Genomic DNA, 26,650 nt, shown 5'->3' on the forward strand with positions numbered 1-26,650 from the left:
GTGTGCAATGCTCACTCTCTGTTGATTGTTAGCTCGCTGCAATGTGCACTGAAATTGAAATACCCCAAATATGGTCATTCCACCGTGCGACCCTGTTGAGGTTCGCTCATTTGATGACCTTGGGTCTGTCAGTGGCAGTGTTGTTCATTTTATGACGGTGACCCTCGGAGAGGTCGATGGCTGCATTCGATGACCCGCCAGAGTCATTCAGCGCCACCTAGCTAGAGTCTAGCATTGAGTTTAGGTAGGGCTGTGATTGCGCTCCTGAGCACCTCTTCGCATTTGGACTGCACCAAGAGATGACGAAGTTGGCGAGAGAAATTGCAACTGAAGTTGCTCCTCTCCCTGCACTGTAGTAGGGATTTCAGAGGTCATGCTTAGCTAGGCCTGCTGGGAACCAGTGGAGGGTGAAACGAAAAGGGCGCCACACACCTGTAAACATCACTGGCAGCAACGTGCAGATTTTTCATCGACACGATGGGAAAAATGCAAAGCAATCGGCCATATTACATTCCCTTTTGTGTTCACATGCTCTGTGTTTCTCTCTATTATTGGCGATTGACTATATTTGCAAGGCATAAAGAGGGGGCAACATATCATTCGAAGTAAGTTCCTTATTTACAGAGTGGTTGCATCAATCCTATCCCATATTTATGTCAATTTCTCAGTTTGGCAATCTCTGCGTTCATTAAAATTGATGTTTGGGGCAATCTGGAGCACTTATCTATCAAATTCAGTTTTTACTTTTATTTTCTCCTTTTAATTTTCTTCATAGATGTTTTCGTCAATTTCTTGGTTAGGCAGATCTCTAGGCTCGTTAAAAACAATGCTTTAGGCATTTACGAGCATTTATCTATCACTCCAGCTTCAACTTCGTTTGCCTTTATAGCATCTCTTTAATCTTTGCTGATGCGTTGTCTTCATTTGTGCCTAGCAACCTCGCAGGGCAAAGTGCAGTAGGTATTGCCTCATTCACAGAAGTCTCCAGTTATCTGTACGACTCGGAAAATGTTGACTTTTGAGGGTAGGAGCTTATCTCAGCTCTTTGTGATAATTAATAGTGGTAGGCAGAAGGGCAACCTTTTATCTTCCTGGACGGTACTGCGGGACATCTTTGAGTTGCATGAACTCGCACTCTAACGCGCAAGCTTCGTGCATTACAGTGAAAGCTGTTGGATACGTCAGCCCAGCCAGAAAAAGACCAAGGGCAGATCTAGGGTAGCTGTGGGTGTGCAAATATTTAATATTTCTACTACGAATCAAATGGTCCTTGCTATTTCATTTGTATTTGATTAGAGAGTTCACCATTAGAAGTGGTCAACTACTTGTTTTGGTTTGATCATAAGGGATAACAACGCTTATTGAGGTCTCCGGGGAGGAGGAACGATGCCAAGTGTGGTGCGCTCCAAATGACTCCACTGCAGGCCAGTTACAGCTGCGCGCTACATAAAGGCACCAGTTCCATTAGTGATTGCATAAAGCAACCAACTCCTGTGCAAGAACTTTTAGTTGTTCGATAAGAACGCCTTGCTTTACGCGGCCTATCAACATGTTGCCACGATTTAGGCAAAGCAATTTCTTATCTGGCCAAGCTCATCCCAGTGGCATTTCTTTAAGCCGACAGGCATCGCTGTAGTAATACACTTCACTCCTTTTCAACGAACACGGCACTGTACATGTGTGTGGTGATGTGCTGTCCTTTGCTTCATTACTTTCACTTGCATTGTGCACCAGACAACTGAAAGAAGTTTACGAATGGCGTACTTGACTGTATGTACAGTTGCGAATGGCATCGCATTCATGTGTCCGTGTATGTAAGCCATTTTCAACCTTGGTTCACATGGATTATAAATGAAAAAAATATTTGATATTTAGTTTGATATCCAAAAGTAGCTTTTCTCGGACATTCGAAATCAATTTAGTTAGTAAGTTTCAGTATTTGAACACCCTTCAGGGTCACAGACCCCTCAGGGTCTGTGGGAAGGGGTGGGAAGGGCACTTAAAAATAAATCATGGATGTGGAATCACTGCACAGTCAATTTTGTCAGCACACAAATTTTCTGCACTACATAAAAGATGTTAAAGCTATTATCGATTCGGTCATGTCGGAACAAGTGCCAGAATGTCTGGGTGGTGGACTGGTGCGGCTATGCTAAACGGCCTTACGGCTAAACATGCAACGTTTGCCAAAAAGAAAGTGAATTTATCCGTAAGTCAGATGCACAAACTGGAGTATGCACGCCACTGCACTGGAAAGTTCGCAATGCAAAATTTGGACTGCAGTTTTCGATTTCAAGTTGCATTCATAGGTGAAGAAAATTGACTTTTATTGCAAAATTCCTGGTCCGTATACTCTTTCCCGGGGGAGTTCAATATAAAAAATGTGAGAAGTTTTTCATATAGGAAAAGGCAGTGGCTGTACTAACAATAACATCCCTTCCACTTTCCAGTGGCTTGGTCTAACTTTTTTTTTTTTTCATTCCACTTGCTTCACCATGATGCATACACAACCTATGTGCATGTGCTTATACGTGTACATGTCCTTGACTTCAGGTCACGAATAAACTAGTTGAGAGTAGCATTTGCTTTTTTTTTATCTTTTCTATGTGAACATCTTAGTCTTTCGCTACACGTACTGCTATGCGAGCTCAATTGGCTCAACTTTGAGAAAGGATCATCTATTTCGAGGATTCAAACACATTTTTTTAAAAATAATTTCAAGTTGTAAATCCCTCATGGCTCGATTAGTCTGCATGACTGGGCTCAGTGTAAATGTTAAGCCCGTTTTATTTTTATTTTATTATTTTATTTTATTTTATTTTATTTTATTCCTTTTGCACACCTGTACACCTGTGTGCAGCAGGGCTTCTGTGCAACATGTGTGATCTGGTTGCGATGACGGCACAGCTGGAACGAACACGAAAGCTGCGAGAAAAAAAACAAAATGCCAAAAAGGAGGAACAGTTCTACGATGCTGCTTTTTTTCCTCTTGGCAGTCGGGGGTGTTGAACTAGCAGCTTGTATGAAACTGAATGAATTCTTTTTCCTCTGCCGTGTTGATGTGTCTGCCGCCGTTTCGGCGAGTCTCATTTACATCCCTCATTGCTTTAGAAATTGGTTTGTCTACTGTTATTGCCAAGCTTAGGTGACATCCTTAGAAAGCAGCTTGATACCCACCACAAGTACCAGAGGCCCGATTGATCACATGTTGTGAGAAGGTGTACAGAATTTGAAATCTGGAAGATGTGTATCATAATTTAGCACACAGCATCCACTGCTTGCTTTCATGGGCTGCAGATTATCTACGAAGTGCCAGAGTTGCCCTAACTATCGAAGATCTAGTCCCAGTAGACACACACTTAGTAGGTGTATAGACTTTTGTCAAATGTGTCCTAGTGTACTGTAACAGGGAAGTATAGAAGTCTAGCTGATAGTCATCGGAGATTAACTCTGCAATGTCGCCTACGAAGCAACCGACTTGCCCTAAATGTCACTCTCAATAGGCATGGTATATAAAAACTTAAGAGTTGTGTCATGATGCACCATGGCATTGTAACGCTATCGCATTCCACACCACAATATTTATTTTTCTCTCTCCTGCGCAGTTTCTTTCTGGAGAAGAACATGCTGTCCTTCTTCCTGAAGATCATGAAGCAGAAGTGCGGCCGCTACGTGTGCGTCCAGCTGCTGCAGACGCTCAACATCCTCTTCGAGAACATCCGCAACGAGACGTCGTTATGTGAGCCCTCAGCCTGTCACTCGCTGTTTCTCCGAACAAGTTTCGTGAAGCACTGTGTGGCTCGTGATGCGAGATTTCGATAGCATGGGCATTTTCGGTGGGGAGCTCCTCACCGCAATGCCCTCTGGACTGTTGCGAGCCCCGAGTGAGCACCTACTTGAAAGGCGCCACTTGAAAGGCGTTCAGTGACTACCTGAAGATGCATTTACACCGGTGTATTCACAAAGGGAATACACTGGTGCAAATCCAGTGTAAACCAGATTTACACTGGTGTAAAACCAGTGTAAAAGGACTGACCTCTACTGGTGATCGAGGAGTAGCTCGCAGTGAGCGAGGTTAACACCGGCACGCGCGACCTGGCCGTCGCCGCATCAAAAAGTATAGGGATTGACGCCACTTGCGTCTGCAGGCATTGGCATTGCCCTGTAAAATGAGCGTCTGCGCATACAGACACCCTGCTCCTGTGCCGCTGATTGGTTCAGTAGGTTTCCAGCTGCAGTTGCAGGCCTGAAATATCGAGTAGCGAGCGACTGACCCAAATAAGATTCGATTTTCAATCAAAGTGACCGTTTGTGACCAGTCGCTTGGTGACCGACTTGTTCGTGCGACTTCTGCAAGTCGTTGGTGGGGAATGAACCCTAAGCATAGAGTAAAAGCTCGGCCCATAAGCCGCACCGCATTATTCCCAGTGCCGGTGCATACTCATACCTGCCAGCCATCACGAATTTTGTGTCAACTTTACGAATTTGGGCTCGTTCTTAAATTCCATGAATGTTGTGTCATGCTTACAAAAATAGCTTCTGTTATTTCTGATAAATACTTTGCATTCTGTAACCTGTTTGCAATGCTGACAATGTTTTGTTTCTTTCTTTACCTTGGTTAGACCTGTGAAGGGTCTGCAGTATGTGATGAAATAATTAAGAAATAAGAAGGTGACAGTGATACCGTTAATAATTTACAAAACTTATTTGTAGTGCTTTTGCAGGTGCAGTGAGTTACTATAATTGGCAGCTGTGTTCCTCTTTCTTTTTTTTTTGCAACTGTACTTGGAAGTAATGTGGAAATTATAGTTTAGGTTTGGCTGCTAAAAATTTTGTTTTCTTCATGCCATAATTGCCTGATGCCCATCGCTTTCCCTTATATCAAGTGAACTGAGTGCATAAGATTAATGACCTGAGAGGAAGAACATTTACATTTCTTTCTTTTATTATTATTATTTCAGATTACCTCTTGTCCAACAACCACGTCAACTCTATCATCGTGCATAAGTTTGACTTTTCTGATGAAGAGGTGAGCTCCAAATTTTTGTCTTGCAGTTTGCCAACAGAAAGTTGCATCGCTCAAGTTTTTTTTTTTTTTTTTTCTCCTCTCGCATGACTGTAAAAGTGTTTTACAACCGAGCTCTGAATGAGTTTATACCGCCCCCATTATCTGTTTCTTTTTTTCTTTAATCCCAGGTGATGGCTTACTACATATCATTCCTGAAGACCCTCTCTCTCAAGCTCAACAACCACACCATCCACTTTTTCTACAATGAGGTGAGAGGAAACGCAGTGCTTTCAAAACGCTTTCAAACACTTTCAAAAGACCTTGAAACACAGAATTTTTTGTTTTCAAAGCCCTTGAAGACCCTTAAACTTGTTCAATAGCTTTTTGAACAGTTAGCTTGAATGTAATTTTCGGCTAAGCATATTTACTGGCATATCATTTCGGTTTTTCACGTCTTTAGTAGTAAATCTCGGAGGCAACTACCACTGAAACAATTCACGCAAGCTCGTTTATAAATGTTTGTATGTTTGTTGTTCATCCCACTCCTGCAATAGCCTGATTGAGGCTGCAGTATCTATAAATAAATTTAATTTAAAAAAAATAAAATAAAGGCCCTGTCCTTGAAGGCCTAGAAAAATATCCTTCACCGATGTATGCCAATGTGACAACTGACTATGAGATAGCAAAGCTGTACGTGTGGTTTGTTGCAACCTCCGTAACTACTGCTAGGTGTCTGCTGGCCGCATTGCTGCTGCATTCAATTGCAGTCATGGCCGACTGTTCTTAGTGATAGTCTCTTGCCACGCTGTCAGTTTTCACTGTGCAACCTGCATCGGAGCCGTCACTAACAGCCAGCCACGACCGCACTTTAACACAGCAGCAAAGCTGCGTTGCTTCGTGAAGGTGGCAGCCTTTACCACCGCAGCCATACAAACACTAGACCGGCCTCCGAGGTAAAGCCAGTAAAATGCAACATTGAAACAAAGAAAGAAAAGGATTACTGGCTAAAAAGACCCACGCAGATAAGTTTCCTACTTGATTGAGCTATATGCAAGGGAAATTTTATTTTATAATCATTGATAACTATGCTTCAAAGCGAAAATGTAGAACTCTGGCTGTTCTGTGATCGACATATCATACTGACCTAGCCATCACGCGCCATCACACGAAAATGGCTGTGGCACTTCCTTAACAGCTTCGCTGTATAATACTGGGAAGTCTCGGTGCTTCCTAAATAATATACTATAATAGGTATCCTACTAACGAATAGATAAATTTCCAAATGGAATATGAATATTTGGAAACAACTACTGTTAAATATTGAATCGACTACTGAATATTTCAGCAAAGCAGGAAGTGTTCATATGGGAGCAGAAAATTGCGACATTGTGGTGCTTGCTTCACTTGTTCGGTCGTCTGCTGGGCTCCTACTCATTGCATGTCCCAATATAGCAGCATCATGAGATGACTGAGGAAGCTGGAGCATGTCGTACGCAGCTTACAAGATTACAAGACAAAATTTGAATGTACTATGCTTGTAAGAAATATTGGACATAACGAAAGAACTTTCGTGCCAGCTGCGTTTGAAGAGGTTCCACCGTATTGTAGTGACATTTATCGCACATTTGGTGTCGTTGGCCAGTTAGCAACTTGCCTCAAACCCCCTGCAATCATTGATTGGCGGCGACCGTCACTGCAACACCCTGTATACCCTCTTGCAGCACACCAACGACTTCCCTTTGTATACCGAGGCCATCAAGTTCTTCAACCACAACGAGAGTATGGTGCGCATTGCGGTCCGTACGCTCACCCTGAACGTCTTCAAAGGTGAGGCAGGGGTACGCTCTCGCACCGCACAGATGCTGTTGCCTCCACATTGAGTAGTTCATTTGTTGCAGGCTGCTTTTGGGAAAGCTAGTTTGCTTGTACGTGTATTAAATAGAAGCAGTGCCACCTCCTTAGAGGCTGGCTGTGAATTTGGGCGATTTGTCCTAATGTTATAAAAACACAGGCTTATTCAATGACCTTGTGAGCCTGACTTTTGTTAAGGTCCCTAGACTGACCTCGACTGGCAGTTTCGGTTGTCGCACAGTTGCGTCTTGTGCTTAAACACACGTATGACAGCAAGCAAACGAGCTGCAAAAGTTAAGGAAATCGAACCCTTCCTTGCTTGTTTTGAGCCTATGAAGTCTTTGTATGGGAGGCAGTGATCAGGATCTTTAAGGCATAACATAATTTACTCTAGATTGATGCACCTTCTAGGGATAAAGACAAACAGTAGATGGACTGGTGAAGTTAACATTGACTGCTACTTGAAGTGAAATGAGGGAATGCATGCTGTTGTAGCTTTGCAACATTGATGCATGGTTACTGGAAATTAGTGGGGCGCAAGCGCACATGCGAAATGAACAGAACGAACAATGCGAAACAAGTGTCAACTTGCAGCTGAAGAAATTGAAAATGAAGCTCTTAAAAAATTTAGAAAGAGCTTGCGACAAGGATTCAGACCCTTAGACGGCATTCACATGAGCGAGAAATCCATCTCTCGCTCCAATGCGAAGCTCAGCATGCGACCATTACGCCGTGCCTTCGTTGGGTGGCATGGCTCCTCCGAGACCCCCGCAGGGACAGGGAGGACGTTCGCTCGAGAGCCACAAAGGCTCCTGCATCCCCCAGGGAGAGGGAGTCCAGTCTTTGTGCGTGCATCTGCTCGGACGTGCATCGGCAGCAGCATGCAACCTTGATGCTCGTAGGGGGAGAGGGAGGCTTACCAGAAACGGCGTCGTGGATGGCCCCGTACCACATTACGGTGTTCCTCCCACATCCCTCGGGGATTTCTCCCCCATCCGAATATCGCTTTAGCAACAGTGTTGAAGATGTGTGCAAGGAAAAACCAAAGCCACATAGCCAGCAAAACAACCAAACAAAACCAGTAGTTAGTATCTGTTATGGCCTTTGTGTTGCTTTGGGATGCTATGCCCTGTCAATAAATAAATAAATAAATAAATAAATAAATAAATAAATCGTAAGCAGTGGCTGTTAGCCCTGCTTTGTTTGCATAACCACCCTTCGCAGTCGGGACAATCAACAAACAATGCATTTCACATCTTGAAGAGGGAAGTCTTCTATCCATCCAATGGTCGTTCTTACGGAACAAAAGTTGTCTCACCTTCATAATGTGTGGGCACCTTGCTTGTAGTTTAATTTTGTCTTGTTTTGTTCGTTTTGTTTGTCTTAATTGTTTTTGTTTTTGTTTTTTCGGTTTGCTTTTGTTGTGCTTGTGGCATTGGTACTTCATTTGCCGGTGTGGGTGTTTTGTTATGCATAGTTTTCAGTGAACTTTTTTTGCGGTGAGTTCTTTGCTGCATTTGGTGCAACTGAGCACACTCTCTGTCCTTGCTTTGGAACTTCTTGTCTCTCGCATCCTATATAGAAGGTAAAGAGTAAGCACAGAAGTAGTGCAGCCTTTACTGTACTTGCATCATGATTCACAACGCAGACATAAAGCAGCAATGAGACAAAAGAAGTTTGCCAGGGTTGGCAGCTTTTCATTGGCTGTGATTGTCTAGCTGCTCAGATTTGTGTAGATCTTCCTGAACTGCACAGTGGTGTGAGTTAACGCTTGCGGTCCTCTCTGTTCATGCTATACTTCCTCTAGTGTCACGCTGCTTTCCGCCGACTGTCAATTTGTGCCGCGTAGCCTGACCGTCCGATTTTCTTAACGTTCTTGCATTTGTGTAGATAGTACTCAAACTAGTTAGTTCACAGTTAGAGCCAAGTTTTACAGCTGAACTGCAGACGACAGACAGGAGGGTGTCCTGAGCCCACGTATTGTATGGATTCCTTTTAGTCGATTCTTTTGCTTTCATATCATCCACCATTCACAACTTGCCAACCCCAGTGTTAACGTGGGCAGTATGGTGCACAGACCGTAGACAAAACGCGAAAATGGGTTGCGTTGGGGTAGAATAGTTATATTGTCTCGGCTCTAGACACTCTTTGTGTCTGTTGTCTGCTATTCAACCGTCAAACACGACTCAATACGTTTGTTTAGCCACACTCTTAGTCTACAGGCAGCTCAGGGCAACCTCCTTTTTTTGGAATCCATCCCATTGCAGAAGCTAATGCCAGCAGGCCCGAAGGCATGCTGCAGTCCAAACATAAGAGAAAAAACGGACGTGGTAAGCATAAAATCGACTGCTCGTGCAAAGCAGACGCAAATTGCTGTTGTACCTTCTGTTGGGTGCCCCCCTCACCACTTGTTGAAATGATGACCACACACATACACACGCACATACTGCATGACCCCTGCCAGTTCATTTTGTGTCTTCATGGTTTTGGCAGATAACGTGGGGAGCTTGCAGGCTGTTGAGGCTTCACTTTTTTGCTGCCAGGGGCCGCTGCTCGCAGTGTATGTGTATTACACATTGCTGTTGCATCTTTTGTTGTGCGTTTCATCACTGGAATTGTGAGGGCACAATTTTGTCGCATGACTCCAATAGGCTCATTGCCTTGATGTTTTGTCAGAAACTGGGCACTTTTGTTTGTGTATTTGGCTTTTTGTTTGTCTCCCTTAAATGGGAAATGTCTGAATGAAGCTGTTTGCATGTTTTGTTGTCTACATTTCGTTGCCTTCTAAGCAACGTTACAGTATTATGAAAGCAATTCGCTAAATGCATTTTTCTAACCACTCATAAATATAAGTGTGGAAGTTACTAATAACCATTTCAAGTTAAACTTGGGGTGGTCATATTGTATGTAAAATATAGCTGTTTATTTGGAATGAATGCACTTGAGGGACATTAGTTACCTAATCGACATTTGTTTTAATTATATAGAAAGACTTTGAAGATCATAAACAGTGTCAGTTTTCATATGCTCATGCCATTGTATAGCTCATTTTCTTTTTCTGCCAGTCTGTATAAAGATTGTACCAGGGTTGCTTTTAACTAAGTTCTGTGTTGATATCAGAAGCAAAATGAAGTAAATGTTTCGGGCATGACTTTTATGACATAGAGGGAAAAGCAATTGCTGTCATTGCTTTCTATCCATATGCGTCACCCAACATTGCTTTTTATAGTAGGTTCAGAAATGTTTTCCATGGCATTGAGGCACAGTTGCGAAACTTGAAGACCCTCAAAATGAAGCACAGACATTTGTGTTGTCTTAATACAATTTCATTTATGCATACATGTCCTAGGGTTTACAGTATGCTTGGTGAAATTGATTTATTCCCGTATGTCCGTAATAGTGTATATATGAGGAATTACGTATAAGCGCCCCGTAATTCTCAGCGCACACCATATACTGTATGCCATATATACTATACTATACACCATATACTAGCCATGCACAAGTAAAGGGTTCTGGACCAAACGTGGATATTTCAATACTCTTCAGTCATAGATCTTAGGCACTTGCATTTAGGCTGAAGGCTTGAGGTTTTGAGAAAAGGTGGGCTGCTTAAGTTCTGGTAAGTGTGGCAATTCCTGTACTGTGGGAGTTGTAATGCAGTTTGTGTGCCTGTGGAAAAAAAGAAGATCATCTAGTTTCCAGATAGGTTTACACGGCTACGTACAGGGTTTCGAAATCTGCTTGAAGCAAGCATCCCCGAATCAAGTAATCACGGCACAGTTGTCTTTGTGTACCCACAAATGTGCACCGTTGACGTGTTGTGTTTTGTTGCATCACGGAGACCATAAATTAATAAGACAATGTTGTGGCATGAAACACTGTGTAATGATACAGTCACAAGTAAGGGGAATGCAGGAGTGACAGCTTAATTGCTTTGACAAAGGAGGTTTCAAAAATGGAAAGGCAGATTCCATCTCAATGCAGACATGAATGATGAAACAGTGCGTCATGTGAATATTGGTAATGAACGAACCTAGTAGCGTGATTCTGGACAGATCAGAGCGCATCGACGAGATACGCCTGATGTAAGTTCCAGATAGCAGACGTATATTCCAATTTCAGTTAAACAAGCAATTTGTAAGCAAGGAATATTCATGTTCTGTGTGACCTGACAGCTCCAGGAAACACAGGGTCTTATCAACAGGTGGTATGATGTTTATTAATGTGCGTATGCTAGCACAGGTCATATGATATAGTGATGAGGGGATTTCTTGACAGGAAGTACTTTCACCCAAGGAGCACCTGTCTCGTGAATAATTCGTCTGCTGTTTCTCTGCGATGCCTTCCTGTCAAAGATGAATGTCAACCAGCTAGCCCACCCGTCACTTCTGCTAAGTTTCTTGGTGAATTGCATTGTAATGTGACCTTAGCAATGCTGATTGTGTAACCAAAGTACAGGGTTGGCATGTGCACGATTGTGATCACACCCGTGACTCTATATGCACTTTCAATGTTCCTGGTGTTTAAATATTGAAGGTTCTGCACTGCATCTGAAATCCCGACACTGGGGTGCACTCGCCCACTGGTGACAGTGTTTTGGTGGCACTGCTCTTAATTATGACAGTACTGTGAACTGCATCATTTGGTGCGAAATTGATGCTTCGTGCAGGGTTGTGAAATTGCATTACAGAGTTGTTATCGACACTTTGGAGTGCGTCACAATTGGGACTACCCGGACTGGACAAAATTGATACGTTTAACATTGCTGGGAACTCTTAATACGGGTATGTTATCTGTTGCATATCAACTCTCCCGGCTTATGCGAGAGGCTCCCGAATTCCTGCCCATCCTCCCAATTATACGGATGCGGCCATAGATCTCCCAATACACTGCCCAATCCCACCACAAGAAAAGAAAAAAAAATTGAAGGACGCTTAAGCTTCATCTTTAAAAGTAGAATGCGATAGCATTTGAAGATTTCTAACTGCTTCTCGCGCTTCCCGGCAAATACAGCTTATGTAACCGTAATGTTTACCAGGAAATGCTGGCGGTGAACGTTATGCACAAAGGCAGGCTTTCTGGTAAAAACACGGCCTCTTTCATGGGCCGATCACAGAGGTAGTGTACAGTTGCGCCAGAAAATTACATAATTTCAGGTTTCTGTTATTGTTTTGCACTTTCAATATTTAAGTCTGAGAAGATCTAACATAAAAGGCATGTGCTGTCGGTTTTTGTTTCGTGACATCTGTTTGTGGGCTGTCATTCTCAAAATTATGAGGAATAACTTTGTTAGGAATGTAAGACAACCTTAGTGATAGAATGGCGTGGCAATATGACCCGCACATACCACACGTCATATAGCAAAGCGTGGCATATACACATACCTAAACATATACGGAAATTTTTGTTCACGGACAGCTCCCTCGACACCAGGTTTTCTACGACTGGGACCCTTAACACTATTGTTTTAAACCTGGGTTATGCAACACAGCCACATCATAATTTCCATTATGTGCAAGGTAGCTGAAGTTAGATCCAAGCTATTTCTAGTAGACAGTGTAGTGTTGAAAAACTTGTTACAAATCGCCGTTTTGACGCTCCTTTCAAGATCTTTCGGAGGCACCATTTCATGTTTGCTACTTGACGTGTCATCAGTAATGGCATTGGGAAGTCAGCGTTGCACTTGTTTCACTGAGGGCAAGAGAGCTTGCTGAAATTTCGGGTGTGCCAGTTGAAAATGAAGGCTGCGTTAACGTTAAGCAGCCATTGAGGATCAAGTAGTGTACTTTCAATGTCCAGATGCACATGCATGCAGGCAGGGATTCCAGATAGCGCCACACGAGCCGTTAGTCAGGCATCTGGCCAACATAATCCCGAATTGAGACCTGAAAGTGCTCTCCACCAATATACAGTTAAGTAGACCTGAGCAGACACTGTCGAAACCTGTGACATTGTGCTAGACTGCTGAGGGAACATTAGGGCTGCGTCACTTCCAGTCTTTCGTGTTTGTCCTCTGGCTTGCACTAAGCTTCACCCTACAGTACGCGCGACCACTTTGATATTGCAGGAACTAGATTTATGCATGTAGCATAGCTTGATGTTCCTCTTCTGTGTCCCTTTAAGAACTGCAGAAGAATGTTTTGGTTGCTGCAATACTAGCAGCCACATTATACAGGCACAGCATCTCTCCATGTACAGATCGAGGATGCCGAGGTTCCACTTTGTAGAGAGTTGGCGCGCCAGTGGGTGGGCCAGTGGCGCTAGGCTTTGTCACCTCGTAAAGCGCAGTTGCCGCACGCCTGTTGGTTAACCGGATGGCTCTGTCGCAAGCACGAGAAAACCATGGACGATGACCACGTGTACACTTGAAAAGCACTAATCATGTTTGGAACTGATGCTTCAAGCAGGCTTGCTAGCTATAGGCAACATCACTGAGGAATTCCTTGAAAAACAAAAATTCGCTAGGTAAAGAGGAGTTTCCGGCTTCCTGGTTGGCGTATGTGGGGCAGCCACCACATCTGCCATGGCGAAACGTGGCTAACCACGTTTCGGGAAAAGGGCTAGTGGCAGCAGATATTACCGCACTCGCCGCTTGCAGGAGACCAAAAAAAAAAAAAAAGTTAGGCATTGTCATCGAGATCTCGCGTGACTCGCCCAGTGGCACTGATAACGCTAGTGCCTCCTACGAGGAGCCCTGGCAAGGAAGGCCTCCCTGTCCTCCTCCAACCTGCTGTGGCTTGTCTGCCCGCTTGCGCGGGTGGCCATCTTGGGGCACGATCATTCCCACAGCTTTCAAATGGGAAACTAGGACAAATTCAATGGGCTGCCACTAATCTATCAGAAACGAGTTGGTACACTCTCCAAATGGGACTTGGGGGGAAAAAAAATGCAGTCCGTGTTCTGAAAGTGATTTTTCAACCGTGTGGTTCCTTTAGCGCTGTAAATTAAACCACTATTTTATTCTTGCTATTTCTTTTACGTAGAGTGCAACACAGTTTTTCATACTTTGAAGGTGTGCATTGGTCTTGTTGATGACGTCTCGCTTCCGCTGCGTTCTTTCTCGTCCTGCTTCTGCTCCCCTCTCCTTTCTTTTTCTGCAGTGGAGGACAGGGCGATGCTGAAGTTCATCCGGGACCGGACAGCTGCGCCCTACTTCTCCAACCTTGTCTACTTCATCGGCAAGCACGTCCTCGAGCTGGACAACTGTGCCATGCATGCCGAGTGAGTGTACCTACTTTCCTTTGAGTCAGTGGGGTTGAAGAGCATGACAACAGAGCTCACTAAGGTTCAGTGGACAAATGCAGTGGATGTATGGGGCTTAGCAGCGCTTCTTGTTGTTCTAGTTTCTTCGTAGTTCAAAGCTGACACCAGAAATATGACAGAGGCTTCATCTTGTCATTTGGTTGTAGCCTTGGTGGCCTATGTATGTACCATCTCTTTTGTGTTTTGTCTTTTTAACAAAAGAAATATTTCAGCTATATGAGTAAATTGCCCTTCTGCAATACCATAAAGAAGAGGGACACAGGCGTGAGCTTGCCGTCAAAAGCGCTCGCGAATGCTGTTGTCAAAGCGCTGTCATAGAGCACGAGGAAAGCTGGAGAATGAATATTCCTGTTCGAAAGAGGAAGGCTCAGAGTCTTTGCACTTTTTAGCCATAAGACGCTTATTAAGGCTGCAGCATAATTCACAGACTACGTGCTTTGAAAGGAATATTTTTGGCTGGTGCAAGCTGGTATTGAGTGGCAAGCCAAACTGAAACGTGGTTTGGCATAAGGACAACAAAGTACAAAGGTGACATATTTTCAATCACTGCGAGTCTCGATTGACTGGCTAACCAGCACAGAAACTCAAATTGGTAGATTACGATCGATGAATACTCAGAGTACAATCAGTGCCAAGAACCCACTGTCCAGCTTTCAGCAGAGACGTAACAAAGGAGCTAGCATGTCTCTGTAAAAGGCCGAGTAAGTCAGATCTCCTTGCACCCTGTTCAAAGATGTAGACGTAGAATGCAATTGAATCATTCGTGTTAGTGTGGAAGAGGTGCCCAAAAATGGAATTCATACTTTTGAGAACAGTGCAGGCTGCAGCAACATCAGAGCATTGGCTGTGCTATAGTTCAATGGGGGGCATGCAGCACCAAGAGGGCACTTCACTAGCTGGAACTGGGTTTTGGAGTTCAGACAACTAAGCATGTCTAGCTAGCAGCAACTATGGGAAACATTTGACAAGCACAGACAGGGGTGCTTGTCAATGTTAAAGCTGTAAAAATAACAACAAAAAAAGATGAAGGATTTAAGGGGAGATGGGGGAGGAGGGGGGGCATCAAGCACTGTCATGTTGATGAAGAGGGCGCATCGTACACAGTAGGGGCCTTCGGTTAATCATTATTCACTATAAAGTAAAGTGGCATGTTCTGCTACTATTGAATTGATTTTTCTCACACTGCAATAAGCAACACCTTTAGGAAAGCTATCGTTTCCAAACTACCCTGCCAAGAGCTGCTTTTAAGGTGGTTTCTGTAGTGAAATTGTGTCGGGAACAAGGTAAGAAGCTTATAGGTTTCCAAATTTTCTCTAAAACACTGAAAATATTAGACATTTGACATACGGTGACAATGCAAAAACAGACGGTTTTCAAGTGACACGAGTTTTACAAAAATGGCATAGAAAAAACAAGTGGCTGCACCCTTATCCTGCACTATAAACTGCCTAGAAGGTTTCTATTAAAAAATAACGAATACTACCTCTACTATATCTGAAATGATAGTTTGCCTAACCTGACACACTCGGCAGGTGTGCCAGCACGTGTGCTATGAATGAATGAATGAATGAATGAATGAATGAATGAATGAATGAATGAATGAACGAACGAATGAATGAATGTTTATTTTGACATGTCTATCGCACGTCTCGCATGCACGCATGTTTCTTTTTTTGCACAGGCACGGCAACAGCACTCGGCTGTCTGACCTGGTGGCCGAGCACCTGGACCACCTCCACTACATGAACGACATCCTGTGCCTTCGCATCGAAGCCCTGAACGCGGTGCTCACCGACCACCTCCTCAACCGGCTCCTGGTGCCCCTTTACGTGTACTCGCTCGTCCAGGGACCCCACCCGTGCCTGGCGGTGAGTGTTTACGGGTGTGTTGCACCGACTTTTTGTCTCCTGGGCAAATTGCGGCTCGTGCTTGTCGGTCCGGACAGTGATAAATCGGCCCGGCAGTCAGCTTATTCAGTGGACCGTCCTTAACACGCGTGATGGAACAAGCGTGCACATACGGAACAAATTTGCACTTTCCCTGCCAGATGTGGCATCATGCATCTACACATCGTGGACTTCTGTTGGTAGCGCCTCATCCGCGACGAGCAAGAACTGAAAGTGCCAAGCCATTTCTCGCATTGGGATTCTGGATTCTGGTAGTCGAACATGATTTATTTAGCCTACAATGCTTTGTAAGTCTGGAAACAAGTGTTGTCCTTTTGCTGACAGGGCGATGCACCGAGCACCGATGCACCGATTTTCGAGGAGACGACAAACTCGTCGTTGTCTATGTCCAACAAAACGTCAACCATCACAACAACAAAAACAATTTTTTTTCTAAGACCTCCATCTGTACACTAATCATCTCAAACTGTCAACTGGGAGCATTTACAAAGAGTGTAGGGTACAGAGATGTAGCATTTCTTTTTTACTGTCATCTGCTGGCCTCATCTGTCAGGTGTGGCTACTCTTTGCAGCCGGATAGGCTGCGGAATTGTCTGTGAAGGGCAAATACAGCAAAGCAAATACAGCACGGTAGGCACTCGCTATTCGTACGAGTGCATGCTCGCACACTGTTTCCTAGAGGTTTGTCGTGTATTTGCTGTGCCAACTTCTAGGCTGTAATTCTCGTGACCGGCGTGGCGTTGCTTCTTGCAGGACGACCGGAAGAAAGTCAGCAGCGTAGTCTCGTTGTTCCTCTTGTCACAGGTGAGCATGCTGGAATGTTGTCATTTGTGATTTCAGCAGTGCCTGCGTGAAATTTTTGTTCTGTTTTGGGCTATTGTACACCAGACTTCCGTATTGCCCTGCCAGATTAGTTTAGTTGCTGTGGCATCGTGCTGTTGGACACAGGGTTGCGGATTTCGCTTCAGGCTACGGCGGCTGCATTCTGATGAGTGCAGGATGCAAGGGACGTTGAGTGTATTGAGACTTCAGTGCACTTAAAACGAACTCTGGAGTGTTGCGGATTAGTGCTGATCCCAGGCTGGTGTAACAGCACCACACAGTGTAAACTAAGAGGGATAAAGACACGCAGGACACAAGCGGCCGGTCATGTGTGTTTTTATCACTCTTTTTACTCTCTGTGGAGCCATTACGCTAGTATGAACCGATACCAACTAGCCCCAACACACAGTCCTTCTGAAAGTAACATCGAGCCCTTTCAAAGCCTTCAATGCTCTACCCATCGTAGCCTGTATATTTAGTTGCTGTGTTTTAACATAAGGCCACCAGATCTATCAATAGAAAAAAGTTTACTATAGCCTTACCACACTGTAACTTGTTCTGGTTGTACATGAATAACCCCAGAGGGTCAAATGGTTCAAATTAATCCGTTGCCATTCTCCTCCTTCGGTCATTACTAAGTTGCTCCTACCCTGTATGTTGCTTTGGTATTGTTGCATTGGTATTGCTTTAGTATTATTGATCGATCAATCAGTCAGTCACTTTTGCAAATTTTTTGCCTTTCATGCTGCCATTCAGTGTTTCATTAGCCAGCACCATTTGCTGTATGTTGAGTACAAACATTTGTATGCCTGGTCAGTTGGTGCATAAAATAATTCAGCAGGAAATCGCCTTTTGAACGTTTCCGATTCAATTCGAATTTTGCATTTCAAATTTTCTTAAGATTTGCTGTTCAGAAGATCCTTTTGGCATCCTTTGGAGAAGGCCACCGTGTCATGGCATGGCCTGTCATTATTAATGAAATTGGGGAGTCAGCATTGCACTTCTTGTTTCATCGAGGAGAAAAACCCTTGTTAAAGTTTAGAGTGTGTCAGTTGAAAAGGAATCCTACTACATTAGTGTTTAGCAGCTGTCAGGGATCAGATGGTGAAGTAGTATACATTCAATGTTCATGTGCCCATGCATGCGTGCAGGTGTTCCTTATAGTGTCGCATGAGCCATTAGTCCGGCAGCTGGCGAACATCATCCTGAACCGAGACATGAAAGTGTTCACCTCACGAGCCAAGGACGACTCCGCCTCAAACAAGGTAATTGTTCCATTCGGTTTCGTTCTGCTTTCAATTTCCTATTTTGAACTGCTTCACATAGTCTTTGATTTTTATGTATATATTAGCGGACATTTCAGTTTCGTGAACTGAAATTTGTCTTCAGAAGCCCGTCATTGTGTAAAACTGTTACAACTGGGTGTAGACCAGGCCATACGAGTTCCATATTTGACGGTCAACAATCTCTAAACTAAATGGAGCTGGACAAGTCATAGTGCATAGATTATGTAACTAACGGACTATTAGAATAGCAGCATGCTAGTCTAATAGACCATGGGTTATGTGGTTGGCACCCAGTGTCGTTACTAATGGGATTGGTTGCCAAGGGAACTGGAAAATGCCGTTGAAGATGGCAGGAGATCAGGGAGTGGATGAGGTTGGGTAATCGAGATCATAAGATGGAATCAAGTTGATGTAAGATGCAGTCGATGTAACATGGATTGACAACGATGAATCTGTTAGCGAACACTTCCTTTGAACACTTGGTCACTTTGCTGTCAGTGTTCCATTTTTCACTGAAACCTCAGTCGTTGAGATGCGTGTTCTCAGTAATATGTGCTTGCCATAGTTGTTTCCTCTGTGGGACAGAGGCTCCATTGTTGCGTGTGCACAATGTGAGTCACTCGTTTGAATTCCTTGTGACAACGCCATCCATGCTGGGGGCACAATTGGGTACTATAAAAGCCACTCGGTAATGTCTTGCTGTGTTCTTGTCCTAATCTTCAAGTACTGCTTGTTTTCTCGTCACCTGCTGCAGTAGCTTAGTGGCTGCGATGTAGCGCAGCTTAAGCATGAGGTCGCGAGATCATATCCCAGCCCCAGCGGCTGCATTTCGATTTGGGTGAAACGCAAAATTGCTTGTGTGCCTAAATTTAGGTGTACCTTCAAGAACTCCAGGTGGTCAGAACTAATCCAGAGTCAACCTCTACAGTGGGACTTATAATCAGATCATAGTTTCTACACATAAAAAACATCAGAATTCTTTTTTCCCTTGAACAAAAAAAAAATGTGTTTGCAGTTTCTTTCAGATGCTTATGATCGTTGGTAGCATTCCCTGTCTGTCTCGCATTTGCCTTCAGAGTGACTTGGGCAGCGAGCCCGAGTTTGCGGCCCCCGAAGAAACGCTCGAGAAGAGCCTGGAGACATGGACAGCTGTGGCCCCGGCAAGCGAGGCCATGGCAGCCATGAGCGCCGAGGAACAGGGCTGCCGCGGCGACCCTCACGCTAGCGGCTCGGCTACGACGACACCTACCAACTCTTACCCGCCTGGCCTGCACCCATCGGTGCCCTGCCACCCGGAGGACGGCGATCACTCGCAGCCAGTGTCAGCGACGGACTGTAAGTTTGTTGCCGCCATGTTGCAGGTGCTGCGTGCACCTCTACTGGAGAGCTTTAGCTGATAAGTAGTTTTAGCGTTATTGTTTTAGTGGACAGAATCACCAGGATGAAAGCGCCATAGAATGACCATAGAATGACAGACCTTGCGGTGTCCTTTGCGATGTTTGGGGCTTTCGCCCCTTCAACTGGGCATTGAAAGAGAATCGCTAAAACCTTGAAAGTGGAATGCTTACCACTCGTCCTGTCCACTACTTCGTCTCACATCCCGTCTGAAGTCGCAGTTCTTTTCCTCTTTAAACATGTCGGACCTGCTGGCCCGAAGTTCCCCCTCTAGTTATATTTCCTTCAGGCACTGTGTGCGCGATTGTGCTTGCTGCGATAGTGCACCAAATGCAAATGCACTGAGGAAAGCAATGATATTTAAAGTGTGTTGCAAACATCTTAAAACACCTCTAATTGATCCTGTGTTGCAAGTTTGGATAATATGTGCGAGGCGTTAGTAAAATGAGTTGGAGGGTAGACAGCTGGGGATTTGCTATTAGTACCAGCATGCCATCATGTAGTGGATTCACTCTTTTCATTTTTGTTCATAATCTCTTACATCCAGCATGTATTTCAAGCGACTGGATGAGTTTCTCCCATGTATGCCAGACATGAAATACGTAGTGCATGTTACCATACGTGAAGTGTTCTCACATAAAGTCCACATTCTGAAAACTTGACAAAACTTACGGGAGAAATGAAAACTCTTTAATCCATTCTGCAGTAGTACACCTTTCGTGATCCTAAAGACCCAGAAACTCTGGCAAGACAAAATTTTCAATGGGCATAATTAATTGGCCGCTTAAATGGGGTATACACCACTAGAAGCTTTTTGTTGAAACATTTCTGTATGCAGTTCTTTAATTACATTCGTTTTCCATATTATTTATGTAAGTAGGTTTTACGTAACTTCCTATTCATTTCTGCATGAGCGAGAGGAAAAGCGTGTGGCATTATTGCACTGCATAAGAAACCGTTTTGGTGAGGCTGCCTCATTGTGATCAGCTCCTAAAGCCTCCCTGTTATCTCAAAGGCCAGTTGTCCTCGTGCGATAGGCTATACAAACTTTGACACAAACACAGATGGACCTTGCAAATCTGTTTATCTTGCTAGCAGTTCAGCCTAACACAAGTGCACTGAACTTATGGGCTACTAAACTGAGATCCCTAAACCATTTGGTCTCGTCAAAGAATTTAATGGAGTTAATCATATGTGAAGGTCGATTAATTTTCATTAGTGCGTTGATGATGCCTTCTCCTGCCTCTAATCCCATCGAGTGTCAACTGAGGGATGCTAATTTGTGGCCTGCGATGTCACCTGTCTTCAACGGTGACCGCTGTTCTGTCAGCTGCTGCACCTTGCTCGCATCCTGTAGTGGATGCCGTCAGCAATACGCTTGATAGTGATGGACGTGGGGTTCTGTTGCAGGTGAGGTGAACCCCGCGTACCTACCCGATGGCCTCAACATCACGGACGAACAGAAGGCCCAGGCAGCGCAGAGGCTCAACATGGCTGCCATGGAGCAGCTCAGCCAGGGCTGGCCCCTCTGCGAGAGGTAAGTGCCCAGCAAGCACAGTGTTTCTGGAATAGTTGCCCGCAACAAAACTAGATGGCGTTAGTGTCTGTGGGAGTTGCATACACAGTCGCCGACGGATGTTTTGGAAAATTCGGACTTGATGGATATTTCGCACTTAATAAATGCACCGTTGGGGTTTCCATAGAGCTAACGCTTTTGCGCGATTTATTTTTCGGACGAACTTAGGCCTCAAAGGCCTCTTCGATTTTCTGGACTAAATCGCTTGTTCCAAGCCATGCTCCTGCTCTTGGAGACTGCCATGTTGGATATTCCATTGGCTGAGCCAGGCTCGGCCTTTAGTGGCCTGCTTTATAGCTTCCAAGGTTGGGAGGCACACGCTATCAATAAAGAGCGCATGCTATCCTCCGGTCTCGGAAGCCATGCCTGCTGTTTATTTGATGAAGATGCTTTATTTTTTTTCCCAGCCAGCACTATTGTCATAGTCTCCTTGGCTAGGAATTCCTTTTTAACGCGACAGCGTTAAGGAGCTCGTGTCTCAGAAAAGCCGGTGTCGTCGGCGTTGGTGGCGTTGGCCATGAGCGAAAAATCCCGGAAGGCAATTCATAAATAAAAAACAACTTGCAAGGTGGGCTGGGTGGGAATAGAACCAGGGTGTCCGGAGTGTGAGGCGGAGACGCTACCACTCAGCCACGAGTTCGATGCTTCAGAGGGGTACAATAGCGCCTCTAGCGAATGCGGTGTTGCCTTAGAAAGTTATACTGCAGTGTATATCGGTAATTATGAGCATGTAAATTACAGAAGTCGTCGTTGCACGAGTAGCTTCAGCACTCTGCGCACACGCAGAGCCATCTTGCGGCAAACACAGAAGACCCCCTCCTCGCAATGTACGGTGCTGCCCCAACACGGGGCGTGCCACTCGTCCCATGATCGCATCCGCCTTTATGTAGCGTCGCGACCCGGCTGTCTGTGCCGATCACGACATTTGGCTTGTGTAGATGGTTTTGAGTGGGCGGTGCGAACGGGCTGCGATAACGCAATCGCGTTCCACTCTTGAAGGCGAAGCTTAAGCGTGCTCCAATTTTTAGCATTTATTTTCTTCTTTTTCTCTTTTTTTTTTAAAGTTTTGGTTGACATTCTGCACGTGGTGTGTCCTCGGAGCAAGTGTGTCCGGAGACCTTGTCGCACCTTTGTGTGTGTTTGCACAGCTTCGCATTTGTGTGACCAGTGCCACCTCCTGTGCTTTCGCAGGAGCCAAGTGGTGCGAATAAACATGGCTCGTGTCATCAGTCTCCATGACCATCTTCGTTGGCGAGATCGGCAAAATGGCAACGCTCTTGGCGACTTTATGCGCAGACGATGTCACTCTTGCTCAAATCCAAACAAATCTGCCTCCACACGTAGTACAAAGCAGGGCATTATTAAAGATGTTTTTTTAAGCCGCTGTTTTTAAGTCGATGTTTTTTAAGCCACTGGACTGTTCGATTTTTTGGACTATTTTTCAGTCCCTGCAAGGTCCAGAAAATTGGTCAGTGACTGTATTGTGGTTCAGGCAGCTGCGTTATCCATTGACTTCGTATGGTTTTGGTTAAAAAAAAATTGAGCCCCTTGGTTACCCCTCATTCATGAGAATGTTAGGTAGTGCATGTATTTGGAAGGCTCATAAGATAGGTCCATGCTGGAAGGTAATTGGGTTGTAGTGCATACGACAGGCATGGCAAAGCCGTGGCCAACAGCTTACTGCTGTTTTTTGAAAAGTGTAAACTCATTGCTTTCTACCTGCGCTAACATATGGGGCAGAAAAAGACGCCCGTGTGTCTCCACTCGTCTTTCACCGTCCTCATCTGATCATGCGCTTAAAGTGTTTGGTTACCCGTACTCATGCACCGGCGCCCACTCAAGCACACTCGTATGCACTCACGCTTGCCGACAGTCACTCAGGTTTACATGTCCACTCAAACTCGCCCTTCACTCACTTTAGTTCGTACTTACGTTTATTGGCACTCACTCTTTATACTTACATCTGCCCATAGCATTAGCCACTCACTGACGCTCGTATCTCAGGCCTTTGAAGTGAGTAGGGTGCCAGTATTGGTCAGTGCGCTCATGATTTAAACCCATGGTGAAGAACAGTGAACAGCTCGGTCTAGACAAGCAGGGGTATCTATTATGAATGTGTTTTGTTGTGGGTTTTTGTTTTTTGGGTTTATGGTTGATACTTCGGGATTCTGAGAGTCCTCGTGTCTTCAAATTTGTGCAGCAAAATTAATGCTCGCTTCCGACTGTCTGTGTTGAAGGCCCTTCTTGGCGGCCATCTTGAACGCCCTTGACTGCAGCGAGAACGACCACCCAGCGTTGTTTGCGCTCTGTCTACTCTACGCGTTGGGCCACAACCCAGGTTTGTGGTGTTTTTGTTCACACTTATTTTTCCCCTTCGGTTAGTTTTTTGACGCTGTTAACTGCTCAAAGGCATACCTGCTAGCTTTGCGAAATTTTCAGTAAGGTTAAGGAGTTCAGGCTTGCTCGGAAAAAATTTTACAGATGTTCTTCCAAATTTTGCAATAAGTCAAGCAAGCTTAGCGTATAAAGTCTCTGACCATACCCTCACATGCCGCCTGACGGTGAAATGACACCAGGGGGTTACCTGCTTGGCTCAGATTTTATACGGGCAGGTTCCTGAAGCAAGCCAAGTTGACGACAGCAAAGTTGCTGAGAAAGTCACCGTGTGTTCTCACTTTGTGCAGCTTCATGTTTGCTGCTGCATATGTGCTGCATATAACAGTAAGTTCTTGTTTGTGAAATACAGATGTCTAGCACAAGAGGTGTGTGCTCAGGTAATTGAAAAATCTAATATTACTGCTGCTTCCCCCTCCCCCCTTTTCACACTCATCAGTCGGTCTTGTGCCTGTGGAATTTTTATGAATTTTAAGGTTTGCAGGTTGTCAGGTGTGCCTGAAGGTAATTGGACTGTAATGAATATGCATGAGCTGCACACCATTTGTAAACTGCGCTCGTTGCAGCCCTGCTGGCAATTTACATTTTCGTCCACACTGTAGTTTACAGTTCGGAATGAGAATAACTGATCCGCACTCTGCAATTGTGGTTACTAATACAATGTTGGTTGTGTTTTGCAACTGACCTCTCCGGAGGGCTCTAGGGTAGCAAGGTGGTTTTGTACCGAAGTAGCAATGGTGCAAACTTTCCTAATTACAGACAGAGGCACATAGTTTGGACTATTTACAGAATAGCTGCAAAGCTAGAGCCACCTCTACACCAACACGTGCAAGCGCACAAAAATATGCACGGCACTGTAAAGAACAAGATTGCATTCAAGCTATACTTGTGTGTTGACATTGGCATGGCTTTCATCATATACTGTGCTGCTGTGCCCAATGAATTGTGACAGGAGCAGTTCAAATGATAAAAACAACAGAAACCCAAATATTTTGAGTGGCAGGGATGAAATAACTGGACTGCTGGTTTTCCATTGCCATTTTTATTTACAACAAATTTATAGTTGAGCATGTTACTTCACCTCTACCAGGCACACACTTCAAATTTTGCAAATTGGTTCACATTGCAGTAGCCTGAGGCAGTGGTACATTTATGATAACATGAGATTGCATATTGATCATTGTTAATTGTTGCTGTGAACAAGGCTTTCTGCTATGGTGCAGCCGAAAAATTTCAAGCAGAATTTCTTGACGATTCTGTTTTGTGGGTGTCTTAGGGCCAGGTGATGTTCTGTTTGCCTAACGGTTTTATATTTGAGTAGTCTAGGCAGTTGATTAAACTTTTTTAGGTAGTTACCTATTGAATGTTGACAGTAATTGTACCCATCAGTTAGCATATATATGTCTTGGAATTTTCATTGGGTGGTTGTAATAAGATGAATAGTGTCATTTACACAGGGTCAGTGACACATAAGAGTACTGAAGCTGCTGTTTCAGTTAAGCTAGTCTCCTGTGTTTTTACTGCCCTTTTTCTTGTACTTATTATTACATCCATTACACTGCGCGTTCAAGCTAGATGTCGTTTATTGTTTTTATTGCAAACCAGATAATGTGCTGCTTTGTAAAAATGTTCTCATCTTCAATTCTAAATGTCAAATGGTCAAGCTAGTGAAGCTATTCATCTTTTTTTTTTTTTTTTCGCCATGTCATGGAATGCACAGAAGTCATGTCATGATATTGAGAACCTCTGTGTTTACTGATTTTTGATTACTGAAGTTTTTGTGTGCTTCAAGCTTTAGTATGGCTAAATTCATTGCTTTCTCTCCTCTCTTTTTCCTTATGTGTTTCTCTTCTATGTTGTGCTTGTGGGAAGTGCTTCTTGTTCTGTGTCATGTGATCCTTTCCTAACATTCTTTCCGTCTTCTTTCTTCCTTCTGGACACTCATGCGCAGCTGGTGGGTAAAGTAATGCTTTTCAAACCTTTGACAAAACGGACGTCCTTTGTGTGGCATGAAATATGCAAGCTTCGAGTCACTCGGTCTTGTTGGTGAAGCATAATAGTTTTGAAGCTATGCGAAACACAGTTGGAGTACAGGGAACATGATGCATGCAAGTCCCTCTCCCTTGTTCATTGTTTACCTTTGTGCTGTACTAATCTAAATATCATTAGTGATGCATTTATTATACTGTCACTTAGTGATGGTCAAGAGCACAGTAGCAAAGCACAAAGCATTCGAAGCACAACGATAGCGCCAACACAATCGGCAATCGGCGAAAATTTGATCTGCGGGTGAAGTTCGTGTGCGTTCATATATGACTCGTCGAAAGTTCCAGCGTAATTGCTGGTGTTCACGTGCCTTCCAGAAAGTACTACGAAAATTATATCACGAATACAACTTGATTACACAAGGTTTCACGAGAACATACACAATAGGTAGATTCAACGATAACATTCGAGTCAATTCGAAATAATGCCAGCTTGTCTTGCGCTGAGCGATAACATTAGGTTGTTAGCAGGCGAAATACAGTCCCCGAAAAAGGATAAATAAGCACACATACGAATACCTTCTGAATTTTGCCAGAGGAACGTCCTTTAACATTCATTAGTACCTGTCCTGCATGTCACCTAAAATTTTAGATTGCCCGCTTGAGTTAGTACTGTCTCAGAGTTCAGCTGCGAAGATGAGCGCTAAACAGCCCTTCGCCAGGTTTCAGCAATCATGTTTCGAAAAATTACACTGACACATGCTGCAAAAACTGAGTAAAATTAAAGTAACAGCTTGTACGCAGTTCTCAAAGGAGCTGCTCCGGTTACAGGCAAAATGATACCACACGCATGGGGCTTCCAAGTGCGACGAATAGCGTCTTCAATGCACCAATATGCTCTTAAGAAACATTTGCACCCTTTGGTGTTTATCTTATTCTCAAACAATAATGGTCATCCATTTTGCACGCCTTTCCTTTCTCTAATGCTGCACACCTGGTACTTCCCGGTCACTAATTGCATGCGTGTTACCAGCATGGCACAGCATTTTTGACAGGAAAGTAGTTTATCAAGAAATAAACTTTCAGTTGGTGATGCTCACTTTGATCGTCTCGGTCTCCTTGCTTGTCCCTCGTGTTCTGTGATGCCGTTTGCTGCCACA

The 26,650-nt window shown here is 44.3% G+C and overlaps 1 protein-coding gene across 4 annotated transcripts in view; it reads left to right on the top strand.

Annotated features, from left to right (window-relative positions):
• Positions 1–26,650, top strand: part of ema (C-type lectin domain containing ema) — a 67,740-nt gene that overhangs the window by 7,132 nt on the left and 33,958 nt on the right. For 3 of the 4 annotated variants that reach the window (XM_065446307.2, XM_065446308.2, XM_065446309.2), the window contains exons 3-14: positions 3,606–3,739; positions 4,962–5,029; positions 5,197–5,277; positions 6,730–6,835; positions 9,127–9,189; positions 13,963–14,083; positions 15,807–15,993; positions 16,786–16,836; positions 18,006–18,119; positions 19,217–19,475; positions 20,946–21,072; positions 23,349–23,449. In XM_065446307.2, coding sequence (XP_065302379.1) covers positions 3,606–3,739; positions 4,962–5,029; positions 5,197–5,277; positions 6,730–6,835; positions 9,127–9,189; positions 13,963–14,083; positions 15,807–15,993; positions 16,786–16,836; positions 18,006–18,119; positions 19,217–19,475; positions 20,946–21,072; positions 23,349–23,449 — 1,412 coding nt within the window. The remainder of the gene's footprint in view (positions 1–3,605; positions 3,740–4,961; positions 5,030–5,196; positions 5,278–6,729; positions 6,836–9,126; positions 9,190–13,962; positions 14,084–15,806; positions 15,994–16,785; positions 16,837–18,005; positions 18,120–19,216; positions 19,476–20,945; positions 21,073–23,348; positions 23,450–26,650) is intronic. The other variant, XM_065446310.2, reaches the window with a different exon arrangement.

The sequence above is a fragment of the Dermacentor albipictus genome, chromosome 8 (assembly GCF_038994185.2).
Source record: "Dermacentor albipictus isolate Rhodes 1998 colony chromosome 8, USDA_Dalb.pri_finalv2, whole genome shotgun sequence".
NCBI lineage: Eukaryota > Metazoa > Arthropoda > Arachnida > Ixodida > Ixodidae > Dermacentor > Dermacentor albipictus.